Genomic DNA, 18,059 nt, shown 5'->3' with positions numbered 1-18,059 from the left:
TTTTTTGAGACGGAGTCTCGTTCTGTTGCCCAGGCTGGAGTGCAGTGGCGTGGTCTTATCCTCCACCTCCTGGGTTCAAGCGATTCTCCTGCCTCAGCCTCCTGAGTAGCTGGGACTACAGGCACCCGCCACCAAGCCTGGGTAATTTTTTGTATTTTTAGTAGAGAAGGGGTTTCACCATGTTAGCCAGGATGGTCTCGATCTCCTGACCTCATGATCCACCCGCCTCGGCCTCCCGAAGTGCTAGGATTACAGGCGTGAGTCACAGCACCTGACCATAAGTAAGCTTTTTAAGAAATTTTAACTCATCAATATAAGGGTAATTACAATTCAGATCTCTCTAAGGTAAAATCCACTGTAACATTTGTAACTGCTATTACTATGATTATGACTATTTTCAATTTAGTTTGTGTCAGAAAGGTATTTTTAATACATTTTTTGATGAAGAATGGATGAGGCCAGTTATAAAACTGCTTTATGCGCAGTTTATGTGCTGGACGGTGACATAAAATGTTCCCGAAGAAACGAACAGCATCATAGCCTTTCAATACTGAGTCAGTGCTGGGGAAGGAGGTGTGTTGTCTGCAGTCAACGAAGACACAGTGGTTCAAGTCCCGGGTTGTAGCTTCTTTCCGCCTGTTAATGGCCCCTTGAATGTGAAAGTAACATTCAAGCTAGTCCTTATGAAGACACAATGAGACATGTGACACTAATTGACTTTCTATTTAATTCCAAAAAGGACTTGAGTGAGCCGCCATGATACTAGTATTTTTATCAGCAGCAACTGTTTTTTGAACACCAGCACGTGCAAAGTCCTACTCTAAGCAAGGAGAATCAAGTCTGCCTTCACATCTGATCCATTGCATTCTATGAACCCATACCTTATGCAATAGAAGTTAGCCCTTTATTTTATTATTCTCATATATAGTCTACTAGCTGTCATCTTAGCAATCTTTTGTCCTAAACTAAATACAAAATTCATCTAGGGCCAGGTAGATGTACATATCCCCCAAGACCTATCACAGCACTGGCCAGCTGGAATTTGTTCAGTGTTTACATGTGGAATGTCTTTCCACGTAGAATGTTTTATATGTAAAAACTCTACTTATCAATATGTTCTAAAATCAAAGCCTATCTACATTCAAGTATTTATATTTTTTGTTGGATGGGGATGGGGACAAAACTGCATTCACTAAGACAGGCAATGAGACAGAGTCAGACTGTGTTAATAATTATTTGGGAAAAAGCTATGGCTAGAATAAATTGTCAAGTTTTACTTCATATGTGTGTAAATGCATAGTTCCATTTTAAACAATCTAGATATGATGGACTTCCATTATAATACTACACTATGGGCTGATTGCTAAGGGCAAAATGTCGGCAAAAGCAAGTTTGACTTTCTTAACTCTAAAAGGACATCATTGTAGGATTCACAGATGATCCTCAGGCATAGCCTCGGTGAAGGCACAGATATATTTAGACTTTAATAAGCCCCATGGCTACCTTTAAAGTTTTACAGTTAGAGAGCTTTGGTTGACCTCAGAAGTTGAGTTCCATCATGCGTATGCTGGATGCTGACATAAAATGTCCCTGAATAAACAAACAACATCATAGCCTTTTAATACTGAGTCAGTGCTGGGGAAGGAGGTGTGTTGTCGGCTGTCAAAGAAGACACGGTGGTTCAAGTCCCAGATTTTGGTTTCTTTCCTCCGTTGCTGGCCCCTGTGGCCAGAGGACCAGGCCTCTCCTTTTCGGGGAGGTGCAGAATGGTCCTGCGGTCCTGAGAACTGCCCTCTGCTCCCTGCTGTCCTAGAAGCTTCCTAGTAGGTCGACCTCATGGAAACTTGTTCAGCCTGAATTCCTATGATAGTTCAATTTCATATTGCTTTTGATATTTTAGGTTTTAAGTTACATTTTTACAAACTAAGAAATATTTATGGGCTGGGCATGGTGGCTCATGCCTGTAATCCCAGAACTTTGGGATTAATCCCAGCACAAGGCAGGTGGACCACCTGAGGTCAGGAGTTTGAGACCAGCCTGGCCAACATGGTGAAACGCTGTCTCTACTAAAAATACAAAAATTAGCTGGGTGTGGTGGCGGGTGCCTGTAATCCCAGCTACTCGGGAAGCTGAGGTAGGAGAATCACTTGAACACAGGGGGCAGAGGTTGCAGTGAGCGGAGATCGCGCCATCACACTCCAGCCTGGGCAACAGAGCAAGACTCTGTCTCAAAAAAAAAAAAAGTATTTATCACATTATTTTCTGAACTATCCGAATATATTTTACCATGTAAGAGCGTTTCTATCACTGTATAGCACAGCTTCTTTCTCAGGAGGCCACAGAGAGTCCATGAGCCCCATGAAATTACCTGCTTACAAGTTTTTATGAATGTCCGTATGTCCATTTGTTTTCTGGAGGAGAGCTCTGTCTTTTACTGAATTCCTAGTCCTCAGAGGGTTAAGAACGATTGCTCTATACAATGACTGAACCTTCATTTAAGGGAACTCTTAAGTTTCTCTTGCGTGGCTTCCCGCTACCATATCCCTGACTGCAGGTCTCCCAGCCTTGGTTTGAACGGTGGTTTCCTCCTTTGTGAGCCAGTAGATGACTGTGTCACTGCTTTGCAGGACAGCCTGTCCTCCTATTACACTGTTTCAACTGTCAAACGATTCTCCCTTATATAGACCCCAGGAAATAGTCCACAGTGGACACGGTGGAAGCTCTTCCAAAGATGAACAAGCTGCCCTAGTGGAAAAGCCTGCATTCATGTCCTCCAGTGGCACAAACCCCCTTACCCTAAGTAACCATCTTCTTTTTCTTTCTGCTCCACCACCCCAAACATTTAAGTGCCCACTCCAGGCTCAGGTGGAGTCATTGTCTTGGAAGAGCATGGTGCCCATTTTCTCCCATGTTGGGTCCTCTGCCCCAGTTTCTCCCTGGGGATAGGGTCATGAAACAGTGGAGTGCTGAGCACCCCCTGCCTCACCTTGATGCCGCATATTTTTCTCCTGTGGTTGTACTTGCCATATTGAGGTTGCCACGGAAATCAGGGTGAGCAAATTACTTACCAAGGGACGAGCCGTGCTGCATGACGATGCTGGAGTTGAGTGAGGCTGGGAGAGAATATGCCGAGGGGGAAAACGGCCTCTGATAGTAACTCATGGGACTCACGGCACCTCCAGAGTTTCCATTCACTGTTATCTGGCTCTGGGAAAAGTGCAAAGCCATCGAGTTAAATTAGCACATAGTTCCCTGCAGACATCATTCCATCAGGCGATAATAAAAGACTTCCAATCACATGGCAGTAATCAGCTGCCAAGCTCTTATTTATTTTGAAAACTGAGGTCAGAGGACATGGTATGTTCTTTGCCTTCTCTCTCTTCCCTTATTTCTGAAAATCACTCTCTTGTGTATCTGAGGACCCAGGGAGTGGTTAGGAAGAATGAAAGTGGCTGACTAGCGGGCATGCCACTCTGCCAACAGAGGTGCCAAATGGTATCAGTAGGAGTCAGTAGCAAGTCAACGTGGAGGACAACTTTGCTCTGACAGTCAGAACATCAGCGGTCAGAATACTGTCGTGCTGCTCCGCATGCAGCATTGACATGGATGTCCTTTGACATGAGGCAAGGGATTGGTTCTCAGACCTAGTCAAGGATATCTTCTAGTGAATCAATGTTTCCAGACCCAGGAGAATAACATAAGGAATCCAGTTGTTTGGATGTATATATCATGAAGCAACCTATTCTAGAAGGATCAAATATCTGGTAAAGGATCAGAAAGGCATGTTCAACCACTGGCTTCTCCCTACTTCAGCCTCACTGAGCACTTCATCAATCTCTGTTTGATTTCTTAATTATTCATTGTTTTGATTGTTTCATATCCGAGTATTTTATAACCCCAATGGTATCTCAAGCTTCTTGTTGAAGATGGTCATATACATGCTTCTTTAATATTTTATATAACATGCAGCCTAGTGCTGATGACAGAGTAGATGTTCAACAGGTATCTATTCTGATGGAACTGAATCGGCTTAGTTCACAGATATCGAGCTCAGGACTATCAAGCATGCCTGTAGGTCTACCCACAGCACGGTACTGACCATTACAGGGCGCACACAATGCATGCATAGAAGATCAAACATTAGTAAGAACGTTTAGTTAAAATTATAACTAAATACACACAACACACATAGGCACACAGATAAAGAACCATAATTTGTGAATCTTTTCTACTTATTTTAAAACAAAACAAACTTCTATTACACAGGCTTGAAACAGATATAGTAACTGCATATTTCTCTGATTTCACTTTAAAGCAGATAGGTTTTCAAATGACTTAGAATAAGTCTAATTTCATTACTGTATAGCCACACCACTTATGTCCCCAAATCAATAAACATTTCATTACAAGCCTTGCACTTATTGATTAAGTAATTCTCTAAGCTGTTAGAAAAATTACTATCATAACCAGCCACATCTTGAGGACCTGCTCCCTGGAGAAAGCTGGACGTTCAGATAAGTGTGAGGCACAGGCCTACCCAAATCTTCAGAGCCTTTATGTACCTCTGATGAATGATTTGAGAACATTTTCACTTCCTTGCCCAAGTTAAGTTTGGTGGATCTTTGTCAATATCATTGTAATAGTATTATAACATGTTATAATTAATGTTAAAAACCAAAGAATCCTTATTAAAAACCGTCAGGTTAACTATGTTACTAAACTTACAAACTTGCTCTGAATCCTATTTTGATGGTTTCAGTAATATTGACTAGGGGTTAAAAAAGTAAACACTGAGAGTATATGTATTCTTTTATTGTGTTAAACCAATCAGGATTTTACGAATACAATAGTATCATTAGCATTTTAGAAAATACTGTATTGTTATAGTGAATTCCTTATTAGGAAAAACATGTCACGAATAATTTATTTGCAATTTTAAACTGATAATTGCAATTAATTTCTCTCACAAGTAGCTCTGCTTGTGCCCACAAGACTGTATATAAGACAGTCTCCTGTAAAGTCTTAAAAGCAGAAAATTGAACAGGTTAGTTGGTAGACTGATACCCTCTCACTGCCTTATATTTTTGGTTAAAGGTCCTTGTAAAGTTTTAAAAGCTAAGAACAATTTGAAGCACAGTAAGGCATGGGAGGAACCCACACCTGCGGTGCTCCTGGCACCTGTGGTTGGGCTAGTCCCGTGTGGCAGGGAGGGACTCGCTATGGGGTTAGGCCTGGAAAACGAGGCTCCCTCTGTAGCCAGTCTCTGAATGGAACATTTGAATGCAAAGTGTTAGACCCAGCCACTGGGGGAATACTAAATCCTATTACCAAAAAAAGCATCTTTTACTTTTTGTAAATTGCAGTGTCTTAAAAAACATATGGCTTATTATAACATTTCTCTGAGCATAAAATGCAGATTTATGAGCTTGATAGAACATAAAACTATGCAGCACAAATAAAATTTTGTCTATGACAGTGCTTGTTTGGAACTTCATTATAATATCAATTTTAAAAAATCAATTTTTTTTTTTTTTTTTTGCGTGAAGCTATGTGCCTCTTAAATGAAAGCCATTACTTAGACATTATATGCAATACAGAATCTGGGCCAAAAAATTTTGAAACATTTTAGCCATTCACAGATCATTTATTAGGGATTGCTTATCACATAGATATATTTAAATAATATATGTATGGAAAAGGTGTTTATATTGCATAAATGAAAGACAAATTATTGATATACAAAATTTAAAAATGTATTCATAAATTTCTATCCCGAAATGGCTCAGGAAGAATAATTTTAAAAAATCATACGGCTAAATTTCTGAAAGGTAGATAAGGTTATCAACATCATTCACTCCTGGACAACAGATAATTCAAAAGTTGTAGCTATTAGAGAAGGAGGAGCAAGAAAAATTAGCCTCATGCAGTCAGTAATCATTTATGTGAGAAACAAGGTTATAGAAGAGTCACACAGGACACATTAATGTGAGTGTGTGAGAAAAACTATTAACGTGTATTAATACTGGGTTAAAATTTTTTGAAAAATTTTAGACTTTCTCTACGATCGTAACATATTGTGATGTATGCTTATCTAACAAGGCAAATCACCGTACAACTCATCAGCTACAGTAACAGGGGAAACCATAAGTAACCATTTTAGAGTAACTGTAAGCAATTTTAAAATGAATGAAGAGAATATAAGTGACTTTTTTAGCCTTAAGCAGGCTTATGAGGATGACGAATGATTTCCCTGACAGATGGCACAGAATTGGTTTCGGAATCAACACCTATGCAAATGAAAATGTCAGCTGAAAAATGAGATGGCACAATAAATCGGTCCTTTTAAGGAAATGGTGGAGGCAAAGAAAGGCAGAATAATTACATGCGTGGCCGCAGGGGTGGTTAAGGTGGTGCCATCTGTCACAGCAGACCTCTGACCCCAGGTGGGGGAGGGTGTCTCAGAACGGCCAGTGGTGTCAGAGTCACCAATCTGCAGCTCCTCAAGCATGGCTGTGGAGGACTCACTCTCCGAGCGGGAGGAGTGCTCGGCCAGGGAGGAGTCTGTAGTCAGAGAGCCTGTGTCATGGCTGTGGATAAGGCTTTCAGGAGCTGGGAGCAGGTGTTTGTATAAGCAGTGGGAAAGGCTGTGGGGTTTATGCAGACGTGAAGACCCCAAACCATCGGGTGGCAGAAGGCTAAGTGATGCTGAGCTGGTGCCACTGCCTGGTGAAAAAGTGGCTCGGTTCAAAGGTACCACGGAAGGAGGGCACGGAGGAGAGGCTTCTGGTGTGGTTTGTCTGTGTGTCTGTGAAGCATTTACCTCCAACACACTGGCAGGTAAGTTCTGATTTCCAAGCTGAGTATGAGGAAAAAATAATAAGAGATAAATTATCCAATTAACAAAAGTACCTCTTTTTTTTGCAATTTGGCAGAGAAGGCAAAGCATCGGTTTTATTTGCAAGCACTTTAAGGAGTTACATTCAGATGGATTAGGTGCCAACCACACAGTGCAGAAAAAGCATGAAAACAGGAAGAAAGTGAACCCAGTCGGTGTGTTTTGGAAACAAGGCTGGTTTTCACACAGCACTGCAATGTAATTTTGGGTAGGGGCTTGAGAGTGTTGGCACAATGAAACCGTTTCCTCAGGAGTTTTAGTTTTTGTATTTGTGACAATAAGATATCAGACTATTGGTCAGCAGAACTGGTTTGCCCTTCACTAGAAAAATCTAATTGCATAACTGCTTCCCCTTGCCAAAATGTCCCCAAAACATAAATCTGTTTGTCTTATTTTTTCCTGGTTTATGAATCTAAATACTGATAATACTAAACACAACTAAGTGGAAAAGATAAATGGAAATGCTATTTTATTTCCTTTCCACTCATTAAATCTGTTCTTTGATTTCACTACAAAATATGAAAAGAATTGGACTTTAAAAATATCCTAGCAATGCAAACAGAGGTACCATGTGTGAAAATGAAAACCAGCCACCGATAATGGTTAGAATGCACCCTAGTTAGTTAGAACTATGGTTGGCACTAAATCTTAGGTAAAGGAGAAAGAAACTGAAGGAAAAATAAAACATTTAACAGCTCCAAGCATATATATAGCCCAAGAGGCTAATCACAGCGAAGGGATGCTCTATAGGAAGAAGAGAGAAGATGACCGTTTGAAATTTTACAACCACCTGTGGTAGCCTTGACGACGTCTGACCGCACATGACAAACAGGATGATAAGCACTGAATTCAACATAAGTGAATAAAACTCCGAAGCAAGTTTTCTTACTTGTTTTTTCTACCTCTCAGAATAGATATTTTTTTGGAGGGGATGTTTGGGGGAGGAAATTGTTTGAAGATAGATGGCCAGAGGTATTGTGAGATACTAGTACAAAGATGGGAAATGAATGAAGGAGAACCGCTTACACTTAGAAATATTGCCTAGTAAATGTTTAAGGAGTACAATTTGGTGTTCTTTGGCGGCCGTAATTTTCATAATGGCTGGTGTCATGTGCGTTGTTAGCATGATACAAAAGGTTACAATACTTTTTTTCTCAGACTTTTACTTGAATACTTTTAAAAAATCCATCATATAAAGAGGACTCTCTGAATCACAGATCCCTTAGAAATCTGATGAAAGTGACTGATCCTTCTTTTAGGGAAATGCACAAATTCATACATACAGAAAGTTCTGCATAAACTTCATGAGGAGAGAGACACTCTAAAGCATATCCTTGATCTAACGGGTTAAGAAACCCCAACCTTGGATAAAAAGACAGATTTTCTTGTCCTAATCTTACTTAATATGACTTTTTCTTGTTCAAACATAGTCATTTTAAATGTGAGATATATATATATATATAACTGTTTATGGTTGTTTAAATCTCTAGAAATAACTGACAGAAATCTTAGTTACCCAGAACTTAAAATATTTTGGTAGGGATGCATCCTTATTACTGAGTGCTTATAGTAATTGCAATCTTATTGGAGGTAAAACTATAATATTATGAAATTACCATAATTCTAACTTAATATATTAAAATTTTGCTATAAGTCTGAATGTAATTCAGTATAAAGCAGTCTTTGGATAGCGTCAATGAAATTTCCCCTAATAATGCAGCTTTACTAAGGATGCTTCCATGTAATATGAATCTCTTTTTAGTTTTATTTATGCTAAATGAAAACTATGAAATAATACAAATCATACAAAAGGATTTGAGTTATCTGCTCATAAGACTTTTCCCTTTCAAATTAAAAGAAAATAAATCTAATGACTTTAACCCCCATTGGACTGACTTGTCCATAGCCTGTGACTTGAAACATGTCAAAAGCTAAAGCGTATTCTTTCTAAAATCACCACTGTCGTGGGTAATAAGATCATTAGTTTGCATAGCATTATGTCTGGGGATGGCCCTTATCCATTCAATTGTTCTTCCAAATAGAATGTCCACAGAAAACAAAATTATTCCACCTTTTGAATTTCTTTCACTACCTCCTGACATGTTCCTGGTTTTGAGTCTTTTAATGCACGTGTGTGTATGTGTGCGTGTGTGTGTTTGTGAGTGTAAGGCATGAAATGCCTCGTGGTGAGTCACATCACACTTACATTTCTACAGATATAACTCAATAATTCAACAGTCGTACTGGTCACCCATAAAAAAGCTTTGACAAGACCCCAATCTCCACATGAATGGAATACTCTATAGGCCCGGGGGGAGAGAAAGACCATGAGACACGTGTTTCTCCTGAGGAAAATCAGAAGAGCGGCTGGAAAGGTATGAAGGGGAAGAAGACGGTATTTTCCCCATTTGGACTACCCTGAAAATAGGGAAAACTGGCTTAAAACAAGCACATTTTTTACTTTACTTCGTGAGTGGCAAGTAGATGACGCAGAAAATCATCCTCACTGTTTTGGGTCTCCTTTTCAAGACTGTGGAAGACTGAGGTGATTGAATAGGGATCAAAGGTCACCAACTTTTTGTGAGTATAAATTGTTTTTTCTTTCCCCCACCCTTGAGCTAGCAGGAAGGGGGTAATGAGAAACACCAGCTAGCAGTCAGGGGCTGTCTGGTCTTCTGCAAAGGACAGGGACAGTACTTAAACCTATGCTTCATACACCAAGAGAGAGCACCTGCTCACTCAAACTAGCACTGAGCTTCTCCGTCCAAATGACTCCAATGCAGAATGCTAAGGAGAGCCTGTGGATGAGAGTGATCACCAATCGACACTGGAGCTCCTGAGGAACGAAGGGGCATGGAGACTCAAGGGAAGGTGAGCTTCAGCAGTGGAGAAAGCGTATTGAGTTGGATGAAGGCATTGCAAACTCAAGTGCCCATCATGGGCCAGGAAAGTATCCAGGATGTGCAAACCAAGCCCATGCTGGATGCCAAGAAATGATGGGACAGATGGCAGAACGCGGAAGTCATGTTCACCCTCAAGGCGGGCATCATTTGCCCATATCCTTTGCTTTGAAACAGGCTGAAAATGAAAGAATGAAAGCTTGCTGTCTCTAAAGCCACTACAGTCATGGGTAATATGATTTTTAGTTTGCTCATAAGCTCAGTGACAATACATCTATAGTCACAAGCCCCTAAGCCATCACTTGCTGACGCAGCAGATGTGGAAGCTGGAGGAGAAACAGGGTAGGTGTGAAGTGGGGATATGAAGGAGTGCATGGCCAGGCCTAGGGAGAGGAGAGTAAAGTGCTTATTGAGGTGCAAAATTTATAGAGTGACAAAAACTAAGTAACCGAGATAAATTCTGTTTCAATGCAATCTTTGAAAGAAAATCAAGATCAATGCAAAAAAGAAAATATACCCCATACTGAACAAAAATGTCAAAAATATAAATAAAGACCAGTGCATGCCAAGCCATAGGAAAAGAGGAAAAAAAATGGATCTGGAGTTTTTAACTCAAGAAAACTCATCAATAATATTTTCAAAATCTACATGTTTGCTTATTTCAGTTTTAGTTGAGAGAATAGACATGTTTGATAATTTCTAATTAACTGATGGCAATCTTAAATCACTTTTAATTAATTTAAGGTGAAGTAAACACATAATAGGGCAAGCACAGTGGCTCACACCTGTAATCCCAGAACTTTGGGAGGCTGAGGCGGGCAGATCACCTGAGGTCAGGAGTTTGAGACCAGCCTGGCCAACATGGTGAAACCCCGTCTCTACTAAAAATACAAAAATTAGCCAGGCGTGGTGGCAGGCACCTATAATCCCAGTTACTTGGGAGGCTGAAGCAAGAGAATTGCTTGAAACTGGGAGGTGGAAGTTGCAGTGGGCCAAGATCACACCACTGCACTCTGGCCTGGGTGACAGAGCAAGACTCTGTCTCAAATTTTTAAAAAAAAAGTTCATTTGGCTTTAAATAAAATATTTAAGCTTAAAATAATGTGTGAGTGTCAGTAAACCTGCATTTCAACTTTTCAAAAAAATTCTAATGACTTAAACATTCTAGGAAAAAGTTCATTCACAATATATGAAAACAGGTAGAAGGGAGCAGAGAATTTCCTTCCACCTCAGGCTCCCGTTGGCTTGATGTGGCCCCGTGGCCGAGGATCCTAACATCTGCCTCTTAACATCTTTAGTCATTGGGCTTCTAGGCTTCATTTCTCAAGGAACATAAGGGATATATATTAAATATCAAGCAAAGAAATCTGACAGGCTTTTGTTCTCTTTTTTCCAAAGGAGTTGACAGTAATTTTCTTGAAAAGAAAATATCTAGGAAGGGGAGTTTTGTGTGTGTGTGTGTGTGTGTGTGTGTTTTAACGGAGTCTTGCTCTCGGCCTCCAAAAGTGCTGGGATTACAGGCGTGAGCCACCGTGCCTGGCCAGAAGGGGTTTTTAAAAAACCAGTCCTCCAGCCTGGGCGACAGAGCGAGACTCCGCCTCAAAAAAACAAACAAACAAACAAAAAAAACAAAACAAAAAAAACCAGTCTTTACCTCCCATCCCCATATCCTTTTGGGACAATGTGCCCCCTCTTTCATGGCCTGTCCCGGGCATATGAGGAGACGTGCCCGGCAGCTGTGTGTGTTGCCGGATCATCATTTTGCTGGCCACAGTTGATTAGGAAGGGGGAATAACTGGACTACACTGGGCCAGTGGGGCCCTGCCTCCCTCCTGGGAATTTGAATTATATGACACTGAATGCCCCTCAGGTAGCTGTCAGGTACCCAAATGCAAGGAGTCAGAGAATGTCATGGAAACCCACGGATAACTTGAAGTAACAACAGAGTGGAAAGTAAGAGACGGAACTGTGCAGTTCCTGTGACTGAGCAGGACGGAGGGCAGCTGCCTGGTCATTACCCCGTTTCCCTAAGGCCTGGCTGTACTGCTTGCATTGTAATGACGTGAGAGTGTCTGACGGCCTCATAATAAAAACTATTTTAACCATATACTCCCTACCCAAGACCTGGGCGACAAGTGATCTAACATTGTCACACAGATTGGGCACACTGACAGCATGTGGCATCTGAATCAAGGGAGTAAATATTTCTACCATACTCTGTGGTGTTCAGATTGGGAATATGGTTTTACGTCTGGGGAAGTGTCATATTTTAAGAGCATTACCAAAATATGGGATTTAAGAATCAGCTTGTGTGAGAGCATAGAGGTAGCAGAAGCTAGTGGCTGAGCTGTGGATCTTGAGTCAGACAGACTTGGGCAAGTTGTTTAATTCCCTTGGCCTCAGTTCCTTCATGTGTAAGATACAGACACGGATAAAACCCATCTCTTAGAGCCTGTAAAAATTAAGCGGGGAGGCCGGGCGCGGTGGCTCAAGCCTGTAATCCCAGCACTTTGGGAGGCCGAGACGGGCGGATCACGAGGTCAGGAGATCGAGACCATCCTGGCTAACACGGTGAAACCCCGTCTCTACTAAAATACAAAACTAGCCGGGCGAGGTGGCGGCGCCTGTAGTCCCAGCTACTCGGGAGGCTGAGGCAGGAGAACGGCGTGAACCCGGGAGGCGGAGCTTGCAGTGAGCTGAGATCCGGCCACTGCACTCCAGTCCGGGCGACAGAGCGAGACTCCGCCTCAAAAAAAAAAAAAAAAAAAAAAAAAAAAAAAAAAAAAAAAAAAAAAAAAAAAAAAAAAAATTAAGCGGGGAAACGTAAAGTGCTTAGCACAGTGCCTGGCGTGTTGTAATAGCTCTCAAAAAAAGGAGAATCATGTTTAAAAAAATCAAAATACTGGGAAGGAACAGGAGTGCTCTACACAAAGCCAGCATCAGGGTAGGGAGGAGAAGGATCACGTGAACACTGTCAGATGGAGGCGGAAGAACATTCTCTCTCTTTTGCGCTGTGGATAACCATGCAGAAGTTAAGGAAGGCAGATCATGACCTGGTATTAGAAATTCTTTCCAATAATTCGATCTCAGAAATGATTGAGCACTGGATTGCTGCCTTGGAATGTAACTGAGATCTTCATTAAGTGTATTCAGAAGAGGCTGGAGGCCCATCTATTGGGAGATGTTGAAGAGGATGTTTTATTTGTAAATTCATGTTGGCCTCCCAAGTATTCTCTAATGTTCAGTTATTTAAATGCACGCATATGCATGCACGTGAACAGACATCAAATGGAGAAATTGCCAAAGACCTGATCAACTAATAGCATTACGAGCCCACAGAAAGGAAGCCATCCTGATGGAGGACATCCATGATCGGGGCTGGTGTTGATAGGAATGTTCCAGAAGGTGCATTCTGCAGTTCTGCACCTACCACCCCACACTGCCGACATGTCTGCATTACTCTGTCCTCCTTAGCATCTACATACTGATCTCATGGAGCACAAGAAATGAGTTTCCTCTCCCTTCTACACCACGGTCAGGCAAGTTCCCCTGTGAGTCCCCAGCATATGTGCAGTGGCAGCTGTGACAGTGAGGCTGTGGCAATTGATCGATTATGTTGTTTCGTAACAGACAGGACAAGCTTATCTTCCTGAAGCAAAGAACATAGCACAGATGCCACAGAAACTCTTTGGGGGTGTAGCTTTCTGCTGGCTTTCCAAAGCGTCTGGCTTATACCTTCACTTACTTGACATTGAGAACAATGTGACATTTTTAGCAACAGGATATCTGGTCACACAGTAACAGAAGGATAACATGCCTCATTTCTGGTCTGTTTGCAGGAGGACAATTAAAGCACATGCCATTTAGAAAACACTATGAAAAACTGTCAAATATGAAGAGAATTTCTAACAGTGACCTGTAGTTTTCTTCTTAAACTAACGATCAGACTTTAATAATAACAAAACTATGTAAATAAAACTTCTGGAACACTGAAATGTACTTTTCACATCTTGGTGCACTTTTATTGCTTGGGCCTGGTAATTCCTGGGAGCCTCATTCTTTATAATGGAGCACATATTTGTCTGACTCCCAGTGTATAGCTTACAGCGCCTGGCATTGGCTAAGACTTGCCAGAATGCGGAGTGCAAGTGTTTAAATTGGAAAGGTCACCATTGTGAAAGATCATTGCATGAAAATGAGACTTAAAAATGAAGCATATCACAATCATCAAGACGTAGAAACAAACCACATGTCCACGGATGGATAAATAGATAAAGAAAATGTGGTGTATGCACACACTAGAACACTATTCAGCCTTTAAAAAGATGGATATTCTGCCACATGCTGTAACATGGAGCAACCTGGAGGACGTTATACCAAGTGAAAGCCAGTCTCAGAAGGACAAATACATGAGCAGAGAGTAGAGTGGTGGTTGGCAGGGGTTGGGGGCGGGGGTGAATGAGTTGCTACTCAGTGGGCAGGAAGTTTTAGTTATGCAAGATGAATACATTCTAGAGATCTGCTTTGCATAGCATGGTGCCTACAGTTAACAACACTGCGCTGCACACTTACAAATTTCTTAAGAAGGCAGATCTCATGTTAAATGTTCTTGCCAAAATTTTAAACAGAGAATAAAAACTGCAACAGCTTCATGCTACCTTTTTTTTTACAAAGCCTGAGGAAAGAGGACACACTATGTTGGAACAAACTGCAAGTCTGTTGAAACAAACTTTTACCCACCAGTAAAAAAAAAAAAAAAAAAAGTATTTGTTGAAAATAATATATTTCTTTTTCCCAATCAGATGCATAATTTGGAAAAATATTATTTAATCATGACGACAGCCACTGTAGGTTTAGGAATTACTATGAAGCAGGCACCATGCCAAGATCCTTATATGCCTTACTCAAACCTCCCAGCAGTTTTATAGATGAGAAAACTGCTGCTCGGGGAGGGTGAATAACTAGATGAATGGTTTTATGTTAATAAGATCTTGAAAGAGCTGACTGCCCAACCACTCTCTTCCCGGTCTCTCTCATACCCACTCCAAGAAAGCCTCCTTCCTCACTATGGAATCAATGGTAAGTTTTCAGATTTCCTTTCAAACCTGTCTTATCAACAGCATTTGTGCAGTGAACCATCCCTTTCTTTCCACACATCTTCCTCGCATGGCTTTTAGGATGCCACATTTCCCCGGATTTCCTCCTCCCTTAGAGGACATTGCTTTCAGTCTCCTCTGCTGCTTCTTCCTCTTAATGCTGAGATTCACTCAGGCTCAACTCTTGGTCCTCCCCTTTTCTCTGTCCAACCCCCTGGTGATCTCACTCTGTCTCATGGCCACAAAACCCATCGACTAGCCAATGGCCCATATCTCCAACCAGGACCTTTCCCCGGGAAGTACAGGTTCTCACATCCAAATGCTTACTTGACCACTTCATGTGGGTGTCTAAGAAATGCCTCAAACTTCCTGTTTCCCAAATGGGGACCTCTGAAGTTTCCACCAACCTGCTCCACCCACAGCTGTCCAGTCTCAGCTGAAGGCAACGCTATCTTCCAGTTGGAGTCAACCTTGACTTTTCTCTTCCTCACATCCCACATGCAATCTGCCAGGAAGTCCTGTTTGCTTGACTTTCAAAATACATTCTCACGGTCTGATTTCTCACCACCTCCTCTGCTGCCCCCTGCTTTGAGCCCCCATCATTTCTCACCTAAAGGACTGCAGTAGTTACCTAACTGGTTTGCCTGATCTCCTCCTTGCCCCACTATGGTACGTTTTTCACTGAGTTGCCAGAATGATTTTGTTAAAATATAACAGAAATAATAATGGTGGCAGCCTCAACATCCTCCAGTGGCCTCCATTTTTATTGAGAGTAAATGTCAAAATCCTTGCAATGGCTCACAAGGCCTCCCGTCGTCGGGTCTTTCTTACCTCTGACTTCACTTCCTATCACTCTAACCTCACTTACTTCCTCTCCCTCCCTCAGGCTTCCTTCTGGTCCTCCCACAGCCCCAGAGTGATCAACCTCAAAGCCTTTACATAAGACATTCCCTCTGCCTGGAATAGTCTTCCCCCTTCAAAGCTGTTCTGTCTTTTCAGTGAGGTCTATTGATTGAGTTACCATACCTGACATGATATCTGGTCTCCACAACTCAGCTTTGCATGGCATAACTCAATTTCCATAATCTTCTAATCTATGTAATTTATTCAAGTTCTTATTAATGTTTGCTCCTCCTGCCACACACAGACAAATTTTAAGCAGGAATGGTTTCAAATCCAGCTCTGTCACTAGAACAGACTGGACATAGGTTAGGCACCCAATACATATTTGTTGAATAAAGAGCAGTGACAGGATCTCAAATCTTAACTTTTGGGTGGTGCTGATACCCTGGGGATTATATAATCAAACCAACCGTCTCTGCTCAGCCTGGATAAAACCACGAAAAATGAAAAGTATCAGCTTGTTTTCAAACATCACAAAACCATTCTGAAGAAGCAAACCATGTTGGATGAATCCAGTGACTGACATGTGTTCCTATGACTTCTCCTTCGCCTGCTTCCTGGCATGCCCATCCTGGGACACTGGCGAGTCCGCTCACTGACACTGGCACAGGCCTGTCTGTACAGTCGCCCAAGGATTTTGCTCCCTCAGACCTTCCTGGACTCCTGAACCTGATCGAGACGCATCTGCCTTAGCTTCCACCATCATGGCGCCCTGTCTCCTTGTCACTGGTAAGTAACTATTTCGCAAGGAGAAGTAGCACTCTTTCAGAGTGGCGGCCCTGCAGCCAGTCTGCCAGGGTGTGTATCCTGGTTCTGCCTTTTGCCAGCTGCATGACCCCAGGGGAGCAACTTCTTCTGTGCCTCAGTTTCCTTAGCCATAAAATAAGGACAGTAGTAATACCTACTCCATGGGATTGTGGAAATTATTAATAAACATAAACAAGCTGGAACAGCGTCTGCATAGAGTAAACCCCTAATATCTGTTAACTGCTATTAATGTTGTTATTATTATTGTCATCTGATTTCACAGGTGCTTTCAGAAGCTATTACCTTAATTAAAAGAAATTGCTCTACTGAATGAATTTTGCACATCTCGATTAGCTGATGGAGAAGGTATTTGAGTAGAGGTGTGATAATACCTGTTTGTCCTTTTAATCATTTCTGTTTGAGGTTCTTCTGCTTTATGAGTGGGTGGGGGGATCTTGGTGTCAGTTAGTTATCTTTTGGAGATTTTCTGCACAGTTTAAAAATGTATCTCCTCAAGGATATGTTTTGGATGATCTTTAATAACACAGATACAAAAAGGAGTATTATACAAATTATTTACTTAGACACCAGTGTTTTCAATATTAACACTACTGCTGTTGCTGCTACTATTTTATCTTTTATTAACAGCTGTCATTTATTAAGTGCTTGCTCTAGCCAAGTCTATGGTAATTCCCTAGTCTTATCATGACCTGTGAATTAAGGATTAATTAGTATTCTCATTTCTTTGTTTGGACTCACAGGAAAGTTTAGATGAATGTCTCATCACATAGTGACGCCTGGATTAAAATCTACAGTTTACCCTTAAAGTTTATGCTCTTAGCACTACATTGTTTTATGGAGAAGTCAAAAAGAGAAGCACATTTCTCCTGCTGACAGACTAATACATGTAAGCAGAAGGATGTTATGAGATAATTCTACATATATGGAAATAAAGATTTACTTCCTGCAAGTCTGGATGATAAAAGTTGGCTAATATACTTTCTGAAATGATAAACTGATTAAGTTTTAGTGAAAATGAATATTGGGTTGCAAAGAAATAGACACTGCTTAAAATCAAAATAACTGCTCCCTGCCAAAGCAAATTATAATTGGCAATTATTTGAAGAGATTTTACACATGTAAATAAAGTAAAATCTAAGTGCAAAAAGGTCTCATAGGAAAACTATTTCTCTGAAACCTAAACATGCTTTAAGCCCTGGAGTAGTTTGCAGTGTCTTAAATCACTGAGCCCTCAATGATTCTCCATAAATATCTAGAAGAAAAAAAATTTTAGAACATGATTTCTGGGTGAAAGATCTGTATATGCATATTTACATTTAAAAATACCTAGACATTTGCTGATGAATTCAGTAGGGTTTTAAATTTGAAAATGGTTTCTTTCTCCTTTCCCCTCCTGCTTGGAAACTAAGAAAGCATTAGGTCATATAAGAAGCCCAAACCAAAGGAGTTAGGGTCTCTACAACACACATGTATTAATACGAAGAGACTGAGAAGTGT

General features: G+C 41.1%; 1 protein-coding gene across 49 annotated transcripts in view; it reads right to left on the bottom strand.

Moving 5' to 3' along the window:
- Positions 1-18,059, bottom strand: part of SORBS2 (sorbin and SH3 domain containing 2) — a 235,415-nt gene that overhangs the window by 77,286 nt on the left and 140,070 nt on the right. For 24 of the 49 annotated variants that reach the window (XM_017862581.1, XM_017862588.1, XM_017862600.1 and 21 more), the window contains 2 exons: positions 6,821-6,856; positions 3,069-3,207 (listed from right to left, as the gene is read on the bottom strand). In XM_017862581.1, the coding sequence (XP_017718070.1) occupies positions 3,069-3,207; positions 6,821-6,856 (175 nt within the window). The other 25 variants (XM_017862598.1, XM_017862604.1, XM_017862607.1 and 22 more) reach the window with 2 other exon arrangements.

The sequence above is a fragment of the Rhinopithecus bieti genome, unplaced genomic scaffold (assembly GCF_001698545.2).
Source record: "Rhinopithecus bieti isolate Rb0 unplaced genomic scaffold, ASM169854v2 scaffold_56174, whole genome shotgun sequence".
NCBI classification, from domain to species: domain Eukaryota; kingdom Metazoa; phylum Chordata; class Mammalia; order Primates; family Cercopithecidae; genus Rhinopithecus; species Rhinopithecus bieti.
The sequence above is the reverse complement of the archived record's forward strand: the minus strand, read 5'-3'. Positions and strand labels throughout refer to the sequence as shown.